The 17416-nt window shown below is 29.8% G+C and overlaps 1 protein-coding gene across 12 annotated transcripts in view; it reads left to right on the plus strand.

The window, feature by feature from the left end:
• The window catches only part of SNF4Agamma (SNF4/AMP-activated protein kinase gamma subunit), a 559866-nt gene extending 550956 nt beyond the window's left edge, over nt 1-8910 (plus strand). For all 12 annotated transcript variants that reach the window (XM_085810578.1, XM_085810583.1, XM_085810580.1 and 9 more), the window contains 4 exons: nt 5175-5246; nt 6221-6295; nt 6384-6477; nt 7554-8910. In XM_085810578.1, coding sequence (XP_085666704.1) covers nt 5175-5246; nt 6221-6295; nt 6384-6477; nt 7554-7633 — 321 coding nt within the window. In that variant the 3' untranslated portion in view covers nt 7634-8910. The remainder of the gene's footprint in view (nt 1-5174; nt 5247-6220; nt 6296-6383; nt 6478-7553) is intronic.
• Nucleotides 8911-17416: the final 8506 nt, after the last annotated feature.

Below are 17416 nucleotides of genomic sequence, written 5' to 3' on the forward strand. Positions count from 1 at the left end.
TCACAAAATACATAAACTAATGATAATAGGATGATATTGATATCATGAAATATTTCCATGCAGATGATAATGAATGTAATTAACTCATGCTATTGTTTTTGTGTAAGTACATCCATTCAACTTTATTTAAATGAGCTTTAAAATTTTATTATGTGTTGTTATATTATGTTATAAAAGTGTTTTTAGTTATCATAATGTGAATTCTTTTTCCCTGAGTGTATGATGAAACTTATTTCAGGACTAAGTTATGCAAAATACAATTTTCTTTGCAATTCCTTTTCAACACATGACATAGTGAAACATAAATTGTCTAGTTTTTAAATACGGGAAATGCTTGGTTACAAACTTAATTCATTCCTAAAGATAGCTTGTCGTTCAAAATATTTGTAAACTGAAACAATTTTTTATAGGAATTAATGTAAAATGAATTAATTTGTTTTTGGATCCTAAGAGATTGCTTAGAAAAAAGTACTTTGTATGCAAATTCTTAGTTCAAAATCAATATAATTTATTAAATCTAATATATAAACAATATTAACATAGTATTTAACACAATACTAAATATATTAAAAATGGAAAAACTTAAAGTAAATTGAATTAAATTTACCGTATCTCTGGAGGAAAGTTGATAGTGTAACTAGAAAACACTGAACAAGACAAAGAGGCAAAATATTATTGTTTGAAAGTAGAACACTATTCCTTTAAAATATCAGGTAGCTACTATCTTTCAGGTCCCTCCCCCTTAACACCGCTCACCTCTACTTAAGAACTAATTAAATTAAAAATTTGTACAGTTTTTTTTTTTTTTTTCCTCTCTATGTTTAAAAATGTTCCCAAAGCAAGACATAGCATTGTCATTGAAAATATTTATCACTGCATACTTTGTCAGGGCAATGATATTCTATGATCCTTTGCACTTTACCCCATTTTGCTGAAATTTCACAGATCAGATAACCAGGAACATTTTCCTTTCTGTTATCTTAAGATATCTCTTCTACTGCATTAACTGCATTTTTGGAGTGTAATTTGTTGCTGGCTTACTTGTTCATATCTTAAGACACATCATCCAAGACATTTTTTTTTTTTTTTTTTTTTTTGAAAAATTTGTTTGGGAGCCTATTTATTCATGATCCAAGGCAATTTGTGAACCAAAGTTCTACTGTATTATTTCAGGTTTTTGTGTATTCATGCAAATTTAGGTGAGGAAAAGTTAAGTGATGTATTTTCAATATTGATCTTTAATAAGACATACTTGTTTTAATTAAAATATTAATATACCAAATAAACTATTTACTTGCTTAATTGTAAAAAGCATATTTAAAATTATTATGTTAAGTTTCAGTCTTTTGTGTTATTATTTTTATTTATTTTTCAAGTTATGGTTTCAATGGAAGACAATGTTTATATTTACTATATATTATATTTACATAAACATTAAGAAGTTGTGTAACAGTTGGTAATGATGATAGTTGATAAAAAAATTTCTGTAGATGCAAAATCAAAGTGAAAATGACTGGATCAATTTTCAACCAAAAAGTAAAGTCGATAAATATTTGTGTAATGAAAATTTTTATATTTGTAAATTTGTGATTTACATCATCATTTTAAAATTAAATTATTTTATTGCAATGAAGAAGTCTCATACCAATATTTAGATTGATGAAGTCTTCTTTGATTTAATTTTGAAACAGTCATAGTTAAAAAAAAAAAAAATCCCTATAATAGGTTTAGGGTCAAATTCAGCTTTTTCAAGAACCCTTAACTCTGAAGAAATTCTAGAAATGTTCCACAGTGAAACTTATCAGCCTTACTTCTTTATCAGAGTTTGATGTCAAAAGTATAATTTCTTCTTATGTGTTCACACGAAAGAAAAAGAAATATTTCTTTTAAATGTGGCCTCTCCCCCCTCCAAAAAAAACCTTTTTCATATAGTTTGATCAGATTATCTGAGCTTTTTCTATATATAGGTATACATACAAGATATCTTATAATTCTGAAATTTTTTTAAAAAGTGATATGAAATCGAAAAGAGTAATTTTCACACAAAGATTTAGAATAGAGGCAGATTTTATTGGCATAAAAATAGAATGAGAAAATTTAAGGTTATGCAACATTTTTACGTTTACGTACGTAAGCGTATTAGAATACTTCTGATTAATTATGAGCTTTCATCTGCAGTGATAGTGCAGCCATCTAGTAATGAAAATTTGAATAAAATGTGTAAATTGCTAGAGATCACACAAAATTAAGAAAGTCGTGTGTGTTTTCCTCACAAGTTGCAATCTAAATGTATCACTAGAAAAGTGAAACCATTAACCTTTTAACTGTCATGCCCGAGATTCTCGCGGGCACAGCACTGGTGTTCGAAAATGTCACGCCCGAGTATTTCTCGGGGTAATTTTTCTTTTTGAGTGCATCGTATTGTCATACCCGAATATATATCGGGAGATGTTTATTTCGGCTACATTTGGTTTTTCCAATAAAAAAATTTGACAATTTGTGTACCAAAATCATCAAAATAACTTGACAGTTAAAGGGTTAAGGAGTGTGAGATGACATGATAGAAGTGATAACTAGTTTAATAATGTCGCTACTTGATATTACATAAGTTATAATTTCACAAATAGTGTTGGAGAGTTTAAGCAATTTGCACGGTGTCTGTCATCAAAGTTTAACTGGTGAACAGTTCTGCAGCTTCTCTGATATACTCTTTAACCGTAACAAATCAGAGGACATAAAATAAAACAGAAAAAACAAAGAAGGATGATTAATTCAATCTGAAAAATGTACCAAACAGAGTAAGTAAAACATAATGCTCTGAACTCTCAAACAGAAAAATTTTTGCTGCCAGCAAAACTTTTGCACAATGTGAAAACAAATACTTACTTTCAGAAGCTATCTAATCACTGCTTCTGTGCATTTAAAATATTAATTACTAATTTTTTGTTGATGTTGTTAGGAGTATTATGATATGAAGCTCATTGAGATTTATAATAAAATGTGTTTGAATTTAATGTTGCAGCTGTACATGCAACCCAAACAACTCGCAACAAAACCGCCAGTTACCCCGCTGTGACAAGATATCTTAGAATTCTGAAATGTTTTTAAAAAGTGATATGAAATCGAAAAGAGTAATTTTCATACAAAGACTTGGAATAGAGGTACATTTGATTGGCGTAAAAATAGAATGAGAAAATTTTAGCTTTAAACCACATTCTGATAAGCAAATTGTATTGATTCCTTAAAACGGGTTCGTAGATTTAAGGATACCGTATATAATCACACAGAACCAAAATAAGGTTAGGTAGATAAATTGCATTTTTATTTTAACCTGCTGCCATATACTGTAATCAAAAACTAAACACTAGATTTCTGGAGGCTGAAAAAAATATATTTGGCTTTTCGGGGTTTTATATACAAGGCGTATTCGGAAACTAAGTACTGTTTTGAAAAAAAAAAAAAAAAAAAAAAGTAAAACAATTTTTTCGGATCCAATTTTATTTTTACATGAAAATACATGTCTTAAACTATTTTTCAACATAGTTTCTCCCAATGATCAAACGCTTGTCATAGTGGGTGACCAGTATACCATTTTGTATACCATTGTCAAAGAAACTTCCCGCCAGTTTCGATAACCACGACTCCACAGCATTTTTCGTGTCATTGTCAGATCCAAAGCGTTTGCCACCAAGCTCGCACTTCATGTGCAGGAACAAGTGATACTCGGACGGCGCCAAGTCCGGGCTGACGGCGGGTGATCGAACTGCTCCCAATGAAACTGTCGAATTAACGATTGAGTGACACCAGCAGTATGGGGCCGAGCATTGTCATGGAGCAACGCAATTCCTTTACTGAGCATTCCTCTTCGTTTGTTTTGAATGGCATGCCTTAGTTTTGTGAAAGTCTCACAATATCGTGCCGCATTAATGGTTTCACCTCTGGGAAGAAATTCAGTAAGCAAAACGCCTTTCCTATACCAGAAGATAGTGCACATGATTTTTTGTGATGACATTGTCACTTTGAGCTTTTGTTTTTTCGGAGAATGAGTGTGTCTCCACTCCATTGATTGTTGTTTCGATTCTATTGTGAATTGACACACCCAAGTTTCATCACCTGTCACAATTTGGTTTAAAAAGTTTTCTCCCTCATCACTGTACCTCGTGAGAAATGCCAGGCCACTACCAAGTCGCTTTGTTTTGTGAACATCAGTGAGCATTTTTGGAATCCATCGGGAACACAATTTGTGATAATTCAAGCAGTCAGACACAATTTCAATCAAAACAGTACATGAAATTTGTGGAAATGCCTCTGAAAGAGTTGTCATTGTGAAGCGTCTGTTCTCATGAATTTGTTTCATCAACTTTCCTTACCAAATCATCGGTGACAACAGAAGGCCGACCACTCCGAGCCTCGGCGTGGACATTTGTTCGACCTGCATTAAACATTCTTACCCACTTTCTCACCATTCCATCACTTATCGCGTATTCACCGTAAACTTCTGTCACTTGACGATAAATTTCGGCCGGTTTAACATTCCTCGCATTCAAAAATTTAATCATGGCATGAATCTCGCAATCAGCGGGAAAACTTATTGTCTTAAACTTATTGTCTTATTTTAAATGTGCACAGCAAACTGAAAACACAACATAGAGCAACCAAAATGGCGACAATTGAAAGTCAGTGAACAAGAAAAACTATTGCGCATGCGCGGGACGCCTACCACAGCGCTGCGACGGCGCTAGAATAAAACAGTACTTAGTTTCCAAATACGCTACGTATATATATATGAGATTTTAATTTTTTTTAAAACCTATCCCATATCTGGCTTCTTGTTTCTCAATTCAAAACATGCCACAGCCTGATTTTGAAGAAGTCTGTAATTTTCTTATTCTTTCAGTCTTACTCTATTCTACATTTGTTCGTTCTCCACTTTTTTTTTTTTTTTTTTTTTTTTAAATTGAAGCTCTATCAGTTAAATGCTAATATTTCTTGCTATGTGTTTTTTCCTGCATTTTCCAATGTTTTGTAAAACAATGAATTTTAAACATTCAACTATTTGCCTAAATATGTATGTTATATTTAATTAACTAGATTAAAAGATGCTTGCATGCTTACTGTAATTAAAAATGTAAAATTTATGTATTTCTCAATACTTTTTTTATTCCTTTAAATAGAATTTAGCTGCAGAAAAAACATATAATAACCTTGACATTACAGTGAAGAAAGCTCTTGAGCACAGAGACCAGGTAAATCATTTTCATCATAAACATTTTCAGGCAAGTCATGTTTACTATTTATTTTGGTAGAAGAAACAAAACAAAATGGAAATGTAAAAATTATTTTTATATGCTTATGCACTTACTTTCTTTTTATATAAAATTACAGTATGTTTCTTTATAAAAAAAATCAGAAGGAAAATATTGATATGTGCTTTTTGAAATTTATTTTCATTAATTTTTCCCTTAAGAAAATCGAAATCTAATATTTTTTATTTAATATCTGAAACTCGCAAAATCCCTAAATTATACCATATTTGCTGCATTTTTACTGTTGTTTTAGAAAATGAAATCTCTTATTTAATATCTATTCAATCTAATATTTATTCATAGGCCATATTTAGCCAATAAATAATATTGCATACATGCAGTTTACCAATATTAATTTGGATTTGAAGTAGGAAACAGAATCTGTAATTTATACCATTAGCTGGGAAAATTTTAATTCTAGTGACGTATATATCTCACGCTTACTGCTGCATTGATTTTGATAAGTGTACTTTTTATCTGCATGTCAGCAAATGCAAAATTCCAGTATTCATTGGCTAAATGATGGATGTATAGTTTCAAGAAAAGAGTAAAAGAGATATATCATCTTTCACCAAAATTTTAATTTTGGTAAGAAGATAACAGTAATAAAAATGGATGGAACAAAGTTGGAATTCGTCAGAATCTGATGTTGTCTCTGGGCTTCACATATTGTGTATAGAGCTAGACAAATTTACTCCCTTTCAACTAACATCAAAGTGCCAAAAATGCAGTTTGCTATTAATTTAAAATTGGTGTGTTTATTTACATTGGTGGGTTCCCACCTCCAATTAGATATATACATAAGTGTTTATTTATTTAAAATTTTCTGCATTCAAAATATTATAGAGTAATAGAAGTACAAGAGCAGAATAATATGAATTTGCAATTAATGTTATTTTCATTACTTTCCACAGTACTTTGAAGGTGTACTCAAGTGCACATTAAATGATACATTTTCTGCTGTTTTAGAAAGGATAGTAAAAGCAGAGGTATGCAGTTTTTTTTTTTTTTTTTAAAGTTTTTCTTAATATAATATGTTGAAAAACAATACTGTTAATACTTGACCATTTCTTTTAGGTACATCGCCTTGTTGTTGTGGACAATGAAGATAATGTGATAGGGATGATCTCACTCTCTGATATTTTATCATATCTTGTTCTACGTCATACAGGTATGTTGTTATCTAACATTAGTAGATTATTATCCAAGTTAATAATTTTATTTATTCTGCAAAGTTTGTAAATTGTAAAGTATGGAAAGATTATAAAGTTTTAATTTTTTGTAATTATTTACATAATGCAAGCAACGTGGTTTTAGATTTTCAAAATACAGATTATTCTAAAAATCTGGCCACTTTATAAAAATCATATAAAATCAACACATTAGCACAGGTACAGGTAGAATCTAATCCGGCACCTCTATAATATCATGTGATTGAGGTATTGTTGAATCTAGCTAGCTGTTAAGCTTTCGTCACAATTTTGATGGAGAACAAACACCCTGGGGACTGTCCAAGGGTCACCTGCCCTTCTTTCTTTACTACCAATCTCAAGAGGATTTTAGATGTAAGTTTGGCTTGCCCTGTATTTTGAGTACTTTAGATGTAAGTTTGGCTTGCCATGTACTTTGAGTACCCTTATGCTGCACAAGCACTATAAGCTTACAAAAATTCATGCCTGTAGGATTAGAACCCGAGCCATGAGTATGGCAGTGAGCTAGCTGGGCAGCGACACATTAGGACATCAAAGTGCAGTCTGCACACAAAGTTCAATCACAGAAGAATACTTTCTGGGCTAATTTTAGTTTAGATTTTCATTAATAGATGGCACTGTTGATGTCATGCTATGGAAAAAGAAAATTAAGAAGATGTGTCATCAGGTGTTTGTTTGCATTTGTGAGCATATTAGACTATCACTAATAATGTAGCAATCCATCCTAAGCTGTCACTTGCATATTTTCACAAAACTGAAGGTGCCTTTTTGTCAATGAAAGTTTGAAATAGGTCAAAAGTATCTACAAAATTTACATATCAGACTGCAATTTAAGTGCAAATTGTAGTCTGATGTGTAAATGTGTGGATTTTACAATAATTTTTAAAATGTGATCAGATTTATGGAATATTTTGCAAGTGAATGCTTTTGCACATATTTAGGATTTTCCTCCTCTGTATAATTTGAAAGAAAACAAGACTAATACTTTGAAATTTTACCTTTTTGTGATTTTAATAACACTTTTCTCCCCTTGCAGAAGAAAAAAATTATGATTCTTCAGAAAAAGAAAGTTCAGATGCTCAAGCAAATGAAAATGGTGCTGCAGCAGATGAATAAATGGATGTTACAAGTCTTGCTATTAAACTAAATTTCAAACTGCAGCTTGGAGAGAAGTACTTCATTTTTAGTTGCAAGATGAGTCTGTGAGGATGACAAAATCACAAATTCTTTTAGTAGCTCATTATCTACATTGAGCGTGGCTCAAAAACAGCAAATGTACTTCTTTGAATTTTATGGTGGATCATATTTTGAAATTACAGAAAAGTAAAATATTTGAAATTTTACTTTTGTATGTTGGGATAAAAAAGACAGCACAATATTTTGTGCATATTCAGTTTGAAAATTATCCAGAATTGTAGTTTTTTAATGAAATTAACGTTTGTAAAGTAGTTAGGTATATCAGTGTAAGAGCTACTAATGTTGTTGCTCTTTTTCTTCTTAAAAACAGCATACATGTATATAACATTGGAGGCATTTTATGAGGCATTCCCTAATATTCTGCATTTCAATTCAAATTCTTCTATCGAATAAATTTTAATGTTTGGAAAACATGAGCACAGAAAGCTCTTATATATATTGCAATGAATTAAATGTTGTACAGTTTGTAAAATATTTAAAAGCTGATTTTTCGTCTGCTCCACAGTATTAATTTACAAAATAAAATTGTGAGCAATTTATATAATTTTTGACTCGCATTCAGTGCCATGTTGTATGTAATATATTGCCATTTTTTAAAATACGAGTCTATCGCTTCTTTTAAAATAACATTTTTTAAAGAAAATATTCATTTCATGCAAAATATATAATGTATTATTTTATACTCTTAACTTTTTATTTTTCTTAGGCTTGCTTGACCTATGCAATTATATTGTTGCAAATGCTTAAGATAGGTAATGTTTGGTGAACATATGAAATGGGAATGATAAAAAACATGTTGAATATAATAAATACAATAAAAGATATGCTGAATAATAGTAAAATAATTTTGTGGAATTTCTAATGTCAAAAACTTGATGTAATTTCTTGAAAAAAATAAGGAAAACTAAGCCTGAAAGGAATATTTTCCCTATCTGACATAATGCTTATATATATATATATTTAAGAAAAAATACAGTTGATATCAAGAGACTGATAATGCATTACTGTTTTAAAAGAACAGTTTACAAGTTATTCAAAAACAGTTTTAAAACTTGTACATTCCAGACATAAAACTTGTACGAGTTAAGAGTATAAAATCAATATTTTGATGATTTATGAATCTGCACTCATTTTTTAAAATTATATCACTGTAATCTTGATTTTTTTTCTAATAAATATTATGATTATAGAAGTAATCATTTTTAGTCTTTTTTTTTTTTTTTTTTTTTTTTTGTGTGTGTGTGTGTGTGTGTGTGTGTGTGTGTGTAATGCAAGCAGTATTGAATGTTTTTGTTTCTAGTGTTGATCAGTTAATTGGTTTTAAAAATTATATATATGACAGCTGTGAAAATTTTTTTAAATTGTATAAGTCAATTTAAGATATGGTCTGGAGTTCACTGTTACCTGTAATTTAATAGCTGCATTTGATTTCTTCAAAAAGTTTTTTATTTAATTTTCTTTATTCACATGGAAAATTATTTTATACCAATTTGTATTTACACCTGCGCAAATTATTTTATCTAATTTTGTTTCCACAGCTTTGTACATTGCAAAAATAAATTAATTTATGTATCAAAACAGAATATTTTAAGAAAATGTGCTAGTTTTTTTCCCCCCTTATTTACAGATGCACGAAAATGAATATGATTAAACAAAATAGAAATGAATAAAAGGAAGTATACTGGAATATAAATAAAATGTTTTTTCAAAGGGAAGACTTAATATACATTATTATTGAAAATGCTAAATTAGCAACACTAGAATAATAACCATATGTAAAAAGCATTGCTTATTAATATCTGATATACATATTTAAATTTCATATTACATTTTGAGACCACATTTGAAGGACTTGCTCTTTATGATCGTTAAAATAGCTTTGTAAAGTAGCATCATGTTAATAAGTATAAAATACAAACAGCAATTATCAGATAAATTTATTCATTCTGTTATCTGAAACTGAATAAAAATATAAGTTTAGGGAAAGTTTATTTCCTGTTCCCATTTTGAATATCATTAAATTTGTAATTATATGTGTACCATCATCCACCAAAAAAATTCAAACTGTTAGAAAAAAATGGAGAATTAAAAATTTTTTTAGTCTAGAGGAACTACACACTTCTGAAGCTCTAAATCAAATTAATGGTTCACTGAAAAAAATTAACATCTCATATTGTAAAATATGACTGTTCTGCCAATTAAGAGATAAGTCTTCCATCTGTTAGAAATTCATTCTTCTCTTTAGAAATGTTACTACTATATTATAGTATTCTTCTTTTTAGAAATGTAACTCCTTTTAGTTAGTAGTTTAATTAGTTGAAAATAGTTTAATAAAAGTTGTAGTTTTAATTAAAGAGTTTAATTTGAAATACCATAGAAATAATATTTATTATAAATTTCTTTTGCGAAATGAACAGTTTTTCCAGAATTTGAAATTCCATTTAAAAAAATCCTACCTTCTTATTTGAATGCTTAAGATTGGAGTCGGTAACCTATTTTTTACTATGGAAAATAAAAATTTTAAAAATCATTAAGAGTGCACAGCTTAATCTTTGAATAAAAAAAAGTCTAATAACTTATTTAATTCTTATGTTTTAGATTATGCATATTTATATAAAAATCATACATACATTTAATAACTAAGAAATCAAAATTTAAAGTAGGTGTATGAAATAACACAAAATAAAATAAAATTACAAGTTATGATTGTTAAATTTAATATGAAAAAGTTTAATATGAAATTTGACCATGTAATTCTGCAAGGATACACCTGGAATTAGCTGCTCTCTGCTAAATGTGCTTCTGTAATTTTGTTTCAATATTTTGATTTCAAATATTATATATTTGGAAAGTCACAATTGTAAGAATTTGCCTAAATGAATATCGGCATACATTTTCTTGAAATAGGGAAGATATTTTTATTGGTTAAATTCTAGACATAATTGGTAAAAGACATGATATCATTATACTGTGCTTCCGAAATAAGATTATTCTGCTAGTTCATTATTTATAATTCTAGACATTCAGTATTACAGAGTTCGTACACATTTCTGCACACGGAAATTAAGTACTTTTAAGGACCATTAATGAAAAAAATTAAGGACCTATGAGCAAATAAGAACTGAATAAATTTAATTAAAAATGTTATCTATGCCTGAATTTTACTTTTGAAATACCATTCTAAAAATAAAATAGATCCATAAGTAGGACACATTATTATTAAACATAAATTAATTAACATTATTATTAATAAGTTTGAGAATAAAATAAACTTTATGCAGTTTATCAAGTAGCATTAAATATTTTGCACTTATAATAGTTGGACATATTTGAAAGAAGATAAGTGACATTTACGTTTTACTAACAGTTAGCTTTATGTTGATTTTTTTATGTCTCATTTTGTGACATACTTTAAGGTCTAGAGGTTTACTAAATAGCAGCTACATTTTACGTTAAGCGTCACAGGTTAAAATGAGAAGTAAGGTCATAATCATCATGATTTATAACAAAAGACTGAATGTTGTCACCACTGCTGCTTGTCTAGAGAGAGACCTGCTGATTAGAACAAACGTGAAAGGCCTGATGTAGGCACAGTTGGCAAGTTTTGAAAGTTAGTTGGGCTTTGTTTGATGCAGTTAGTGTCGTAGCTTCATGTAGAGTTCCAGGTTCCAGGGGTTGTAACCCAGTTAATATACTTTAAGGTTTCAATAAGCCACTAAAGCACCAGAGGTGATAGGTTGTTTTGTATTATTTTAAGTCTTACTAGATGCAAAGAATAAATTTTACTTGAATTTTTTGTGTTTTATCTTGTGACCATGGTGAGGATTAATGAAAGGCAATAACTCGCTTTAATATGCAGAGATAATTTTTTAAGGGTAAGCAGTTGGTTATAAATAATTAAATTAGGTAGTTAGATAACCTTCATAATGGATTTACATGATCACTATTAAATTTTATTTCTTTTTTAACAATATTTGTTAAAAAAGTCATATTAAAATCAAAATCTAATAAAATTGTGCTGTTTAAAATATATGTAAATTATGACATCAATTCGTAAGCAATATTAGGATAACTACACATTAAAATCAGGGTTCGTATGTTCATTAAGAGTCCTTAAAAGTCCTTAGATTTTTTGGAATCGATTTTTGGTCATTAAAAGTCTGTAAAGAATGCTCCTCCTGAACTCTCTACTAGAAAGATCTATGATGCTCTCGATTAGAGATCACACTACGAGGACTATAATTCATTTTTAATTCATATTTTAAAGAACTGTGAATGGCAACAACTTAACGAAGTAATACGCATGCGTAAAGAGAAGAGAATTCTGGTCAGACACCAGTGAGAGAGAGTGCTGGGAAACTCCGCTAGCGAGCTGAGGTATGGGGACTAAATTTGACCAGTGATGATGAGTGCTCTTCTTCGTTAACGTCTCTGATTGTGTCACCAACTCGGATATGTACTCAAGTTTTCTAAATGTATTAATTAAATGTTGTATCTGTGGTATGTGCTGTAATTAAAGTGATGCATCACCAATACCAGTGTTGATTCCGTTCCCACTGAAGCATCCACGACATCACAAGTCCTTAATTTTGGCCAAATTCGGCAGAAGGTCCTTAATTTTAATCATCTGAAATTTCTGTCTGTTTTTACGACTGTCATTTTGAGTGTGAATTAGCATTTTAAGAAATATTTTTGGTGATTCACTGCCGTATATATGGTTATCTTTCGAATGGGTTGTTTCTGTTTCTAATATAAATAAATGATGGGATATTAGAGTTTCTAAGCAAGAAGTGAAACATAAGCTTTTCAAAATTCATTTTTTTTTTAGTAAAGAGCTATTAAACAACTTTTCATTTTTGAGTATGTGAATTCTTTTATTAAGCAGGTTCTAAATTTGTCGACTTTTCAACATTTTGACGATTTTAAGATGTTTCTATAGAAACATTTTAATTCCGAGATCTGAAAATTTTTTGACGATTTTTTAAAACATCATAACATTGATAAATTTCATTAAAATAATGGTAATATATTGAAATTATATTTAAAAAATAACATTAAAATAAACATTTTAATTTTTCGCTGTCATATTATAAAGTTTCATTTTGGCAACTTATTATACAATATTTTGAATCTGAAAAATAAACAAGGTATTATGCTAGAAAGCACAATTTATGAAACAGCTCTTAGCAAAAGCAAAATTAGCTATGTAATTAATTAAAAATGTCTTGTTTTTAAATTTTTTCATAGCAAGAGATTTTCCCATGTAATTGTCTCAGAATATTCAAAATTCTCAGAATGTGCATCAGTTTTCTCTATAAAATTAATTTTATACTTTTTTCCTCCTTTTTTTTCCAAAATATTTCTGGCTTTTTGCTGTTACAGAAATGGTAAGGATAATTTTTCTTTAGGATTTTAGACATTGCAGCTTGGAAAGTTTAGAAGGATTTGAAGGCAAGAGGCATATTTAAACCTTTTTCTGATATTGTAGTTAATTTCAGACATAGCGATAATATACTTCACGTCTGTTGAGGGTTTTGGACTATTTAACTTTTACCAGATCAATTAAACCCTCATAAGTACATTGTGGAGAGGTTGACAAGTTAGGAGATAAAGCACACAGAAACTAGTGAGAGCATTGGTTTGCGTATTGAGACAAATCTCTAATTGTTAGAAAAGATGCTTAAAAGAGAAGAAAATCGATATAAACTAGCCAAAATGTCTGAGAAGGCTTCATATTAAAATGACGGATAAATATTTTGTTGACAGTTATTGTTACAAAACATAAATGTTTTGTAGCTTTTAATGTGTAATTATCTTAATATCATTTAAGAATCTGTGCCATAAATTATATGTATTTTAAACTGTGAAATTTTATGAGATTTTGATTTTAATAGGGCTTTTTTAACAAATATTGTTAAAAAATAAGATTTAATAGTGGTCATGTAAATCCGTAATGACTAAAGTTATGAAACTACCTAATTTAATTATTTATAACTAACTGCTTACCCTTAAAAATTATCTCTGCATATTAAAGCGAGTTATTGCCTTTCATTAATACTCACTGTGGTCACAAGACAAAATATAAAAATGTAAAAATTCAAGTAAACATATTCTATGCATCTGCTGAGACTTAAAATAATACAAAACAACTTATCACCTGTGGTGCTTTAATGGCTTATTGGAACCTTAAAACCTTAAAGTATATTAACTGGGTTATACAACCCCTGGAACTGTATACCTGTTTGACATAAAATCTACCTGCTTATTTAATGAACCTCTAGACTGACCAAGTATGTGACAAAATGAGACATATTTAAAAAAAAAAAAAAAAAAAATCAACATAAAGCTAATTGTTAGCAAAACGTAAATGTCACTTATCTTCTTTCAAATAGGACCAACTATTTATTATAAGTGTAAAATATTTAATGCTACTTGATAAATTGCATAAAGTTTATTTTATTCTCAAACTTATTAACAATTATGTTAATTAATTCATGTTTTGTAATAATGCGTACTACATAGGGATCTATTTTATTTGCAGGATGGTATTACAAAAGTTAACTTCTGGCATAGATAATATTTTCAATTGAATTTATTCAGTTCCCATTTGCTCATAGGTCCTTAATTTTTTTCATTAGTGATCCTTAAAAGTACTTAATTTCCGTGTGCAGAAATGTGTACGAACCCTGTTAGAAGCTACAAAACATTTATGTCTTGCAACAACAACACTCAACAAAATATTTATGCGTCATTTTAATTTGAAGCCTTCTCAGACATATTGGCTAATTTTTATCGATTTCCTTCTCTTTAAGCATGTTTGCTAACAATTAGAATTTTGTCTTAATATGCAAACCAATATTCTGACTAGTTTCTGCATGCTTTATCTGCTAACTTGTCAACCTCTCCACAATATATCTGTGAGGGTTTACTTGATCTGGTAAAAGTTAATTACAGTACAAAGTCCGAAATTCGGACGTCTAATATTCGGAATGATCTAAAATCCGGACCTCAAAACCACCACCAACGTTTTTCTCGTAGGCTTTACACATGCGCATTTGATTCCCCTCTCTGTTCACAATAAAACATCTGGAGAGTCGCGGTTCCTAATTTCACTTCAACACCAAATAAAATACCTTTTTATTAAAGAAACAATCATTTTAGCATAAATGTATACGATCTGTAATTTGGCTCCGTTGCTCCATGTCTGCTTGGAACACATCTCAAACCGAAACATTCCACATAGATACATCGGTGATCTCACGCCAACCTGGAAAATCATTATTTATTATACAGTCAAAACTCTTTAATCCGGACTCGTTGGGACTTCGGCGATTCCGGATTATAGATCATCAGTTTAAATCTGGTAAGATGGTATGCAGAAATTATAAAATTAAAAATATGAAACCGTAATTTATGTAATAAAGAGCAATTATGATCTAAAGGGTATCAAAATTTACAAAAAAAAAAAAAAGGAGCTTAATATTTATTTGTTTACTTTATTAAACATTTCTTTCAATGCGCACATGCGTAGAGAATACCTTACGCATAGCCGAAATTAGAAAATTGCAACCAGAAAACTATTTGATGTGTATTCGTGATATTTATAATGACGAGGAATTTGATTTAAATCATATCAAAGACGGAGTACATCGAGATGAAATACTACATTTAGTAAGGAATTATAAGCCAAATAAAATACAAACATCTGCCCTGAAGATAAGGATAGTGCTGACAGATGAACTTCCAGTTCATTGTGTGCCGCATCGCCCCCCCCCCGCAGAGCAGCGTGAAATTTATAAATATATTTCGGAATGATTAGAGAATCAAAGAATACGCCTGTATTCATTTTTTGCAGCAATTCCACTTTTTGTTTGATGGACATCGAAACATGCTTTCGCTTTGTAGATCCTTTGGCAGCTCCAGAATCGGAAATTCTTTTTGACATAATCGAAAATTCAAGCTTACTTTTATAAAATTGTTCTAACAGTTTGCAAAAAATAAGCCGAATTCAATTAGAAAATTAAGTAACAACGCTATCTGCAACATTAACTTAAATAGATAGTTAGATAATTTTAGCTTAGCTTCTACCGTCCGCTATACATTAAACGCGCATGCGTAAACGTATTATGCGCATGCGTTAACGCATTATGCATTGACGCATGCGCAGAAAGTTTGTAGGTCCGGATTAAAGACTTTTAACTGTACTTTCCTTTCGGCATGTTTATCAAAACATGACAAGTTGAGTAACGACTCATGTAGAGATGCCTAAACAATTTTTTTTTTTTTTTTTTTTTTTTTTTTTTTTTTTTTTTTTTAATGTTAGTAATTCAATAATAAAGGAGTATGGAAACCTTTTATGTTGACATTACGCTTGGCGATGATTACAGATTTAAGTTAAATGCGCTAAAAAATATTGACGAGGAAAAATTTATCAAAAATTTCTTTCCATATGCTAAAAATAGATTTTGTTGGTGATACTCATGCATAGACCAAAGATTACATTTAGGGCTATTTGAATTAAGAATAACTGATTTTTTATTCACCAGCGCCAGGGTTCGTATGGCGGCAACGAGTCTCAGAATTTAGAACCCACAGAGACTGCATCAGGCGGTAAGATATCTAGCGCCGGCCCACAATAAGGCTTAAGTATATGTGAGAATTTATTCAGAACTCTGATTTATGTAGTATATGTGGGAATTTATTTATTCAGAACTTTGATTTATGTAGTATATGTGGGAATTTATTCATTCAGAACTCTGAATCTTAAGCATGTGCAAGAAATAGACATAAGTATAATAAATAACTATTACAATTCAGGCTTAATTGTCTCAGCGCGCGATAGAAGCAAGATAAAATTTAACGGAACAATTTATCGTTAATCGCCAAGCTCATAATGCATAGCCAAATATGTATAGTGAAGGATAGCCAAATTTGATGATGGTAGCCGCTAATTTTAAATGTTTTTGGATATTGCAAAACAAAGGTGAAATTTTCCAATTAACGGATTTTTGTAAAGAAATGTGGAGAAGTAATAAATGAAGATGATATAAAAAGATTTGGTACTTTTCCGTTTCGCTGGCGCAAATCTCGCCAAGCCAACTTTATTGGCGAAAACATACAGTAAACACATAAAAAATGTTAACAAATATTGGTTCTACGATTTTGTTATTTTGAAGGCATAAACATTTTAATTTAGCTTAAAATTTTGTAAAAATCCAATAAATAAAGACAATAAATTTGTAAAAAGATATTAATTTAAGAATTTACTATACTTACAGGGTTCAACATCCTGATTCGCCGGTTTATATCATGTGATCTGATGTCACGTAAATTACGCTACAAAAATCCAATTCTCTCGGTAATTATCTACATTAATTTCTCAGTAATTATCTAAATTTTTTAACATTACTTTTTACTAGTTGTTTTGGAATGCAAGTGTAAATGCAAAAATTATTTCAATTCGTACGAATAGCTTACTCAGAAATTATGTAAAACCGCAGCGCTTTACTTCGCTGGTGCATTCTCATTAGAATTGATAAATTTAACCCTTTACTTTGCCTTTTCTATATTTTCGCCTTCGGCGTAAAAGGCTACCAGCGAGGATATTCCGTTTGGAATCAGTTGTACTATTATTGGCGACTTTATCGCAAAACGGAAAAGTACCAAAGTTTTTCATTGTGATAACAATGCTTCTCAGTCATC

This window comes from Stegodyphus dumicola, chromosome 2 (assembly GCF_044657685.1).
Source record: "Stegodyphus dumicola isolate Sdum_Otavi_A_Nest chromosome 2, ASM4465768v1".
Taxonomy (NCBI): Eukaryota; Metazoa; Arthropoda; class Arachnida; order Araneae; family Eresidae; genus Stegodyphus; species Stegodyphus dumicola.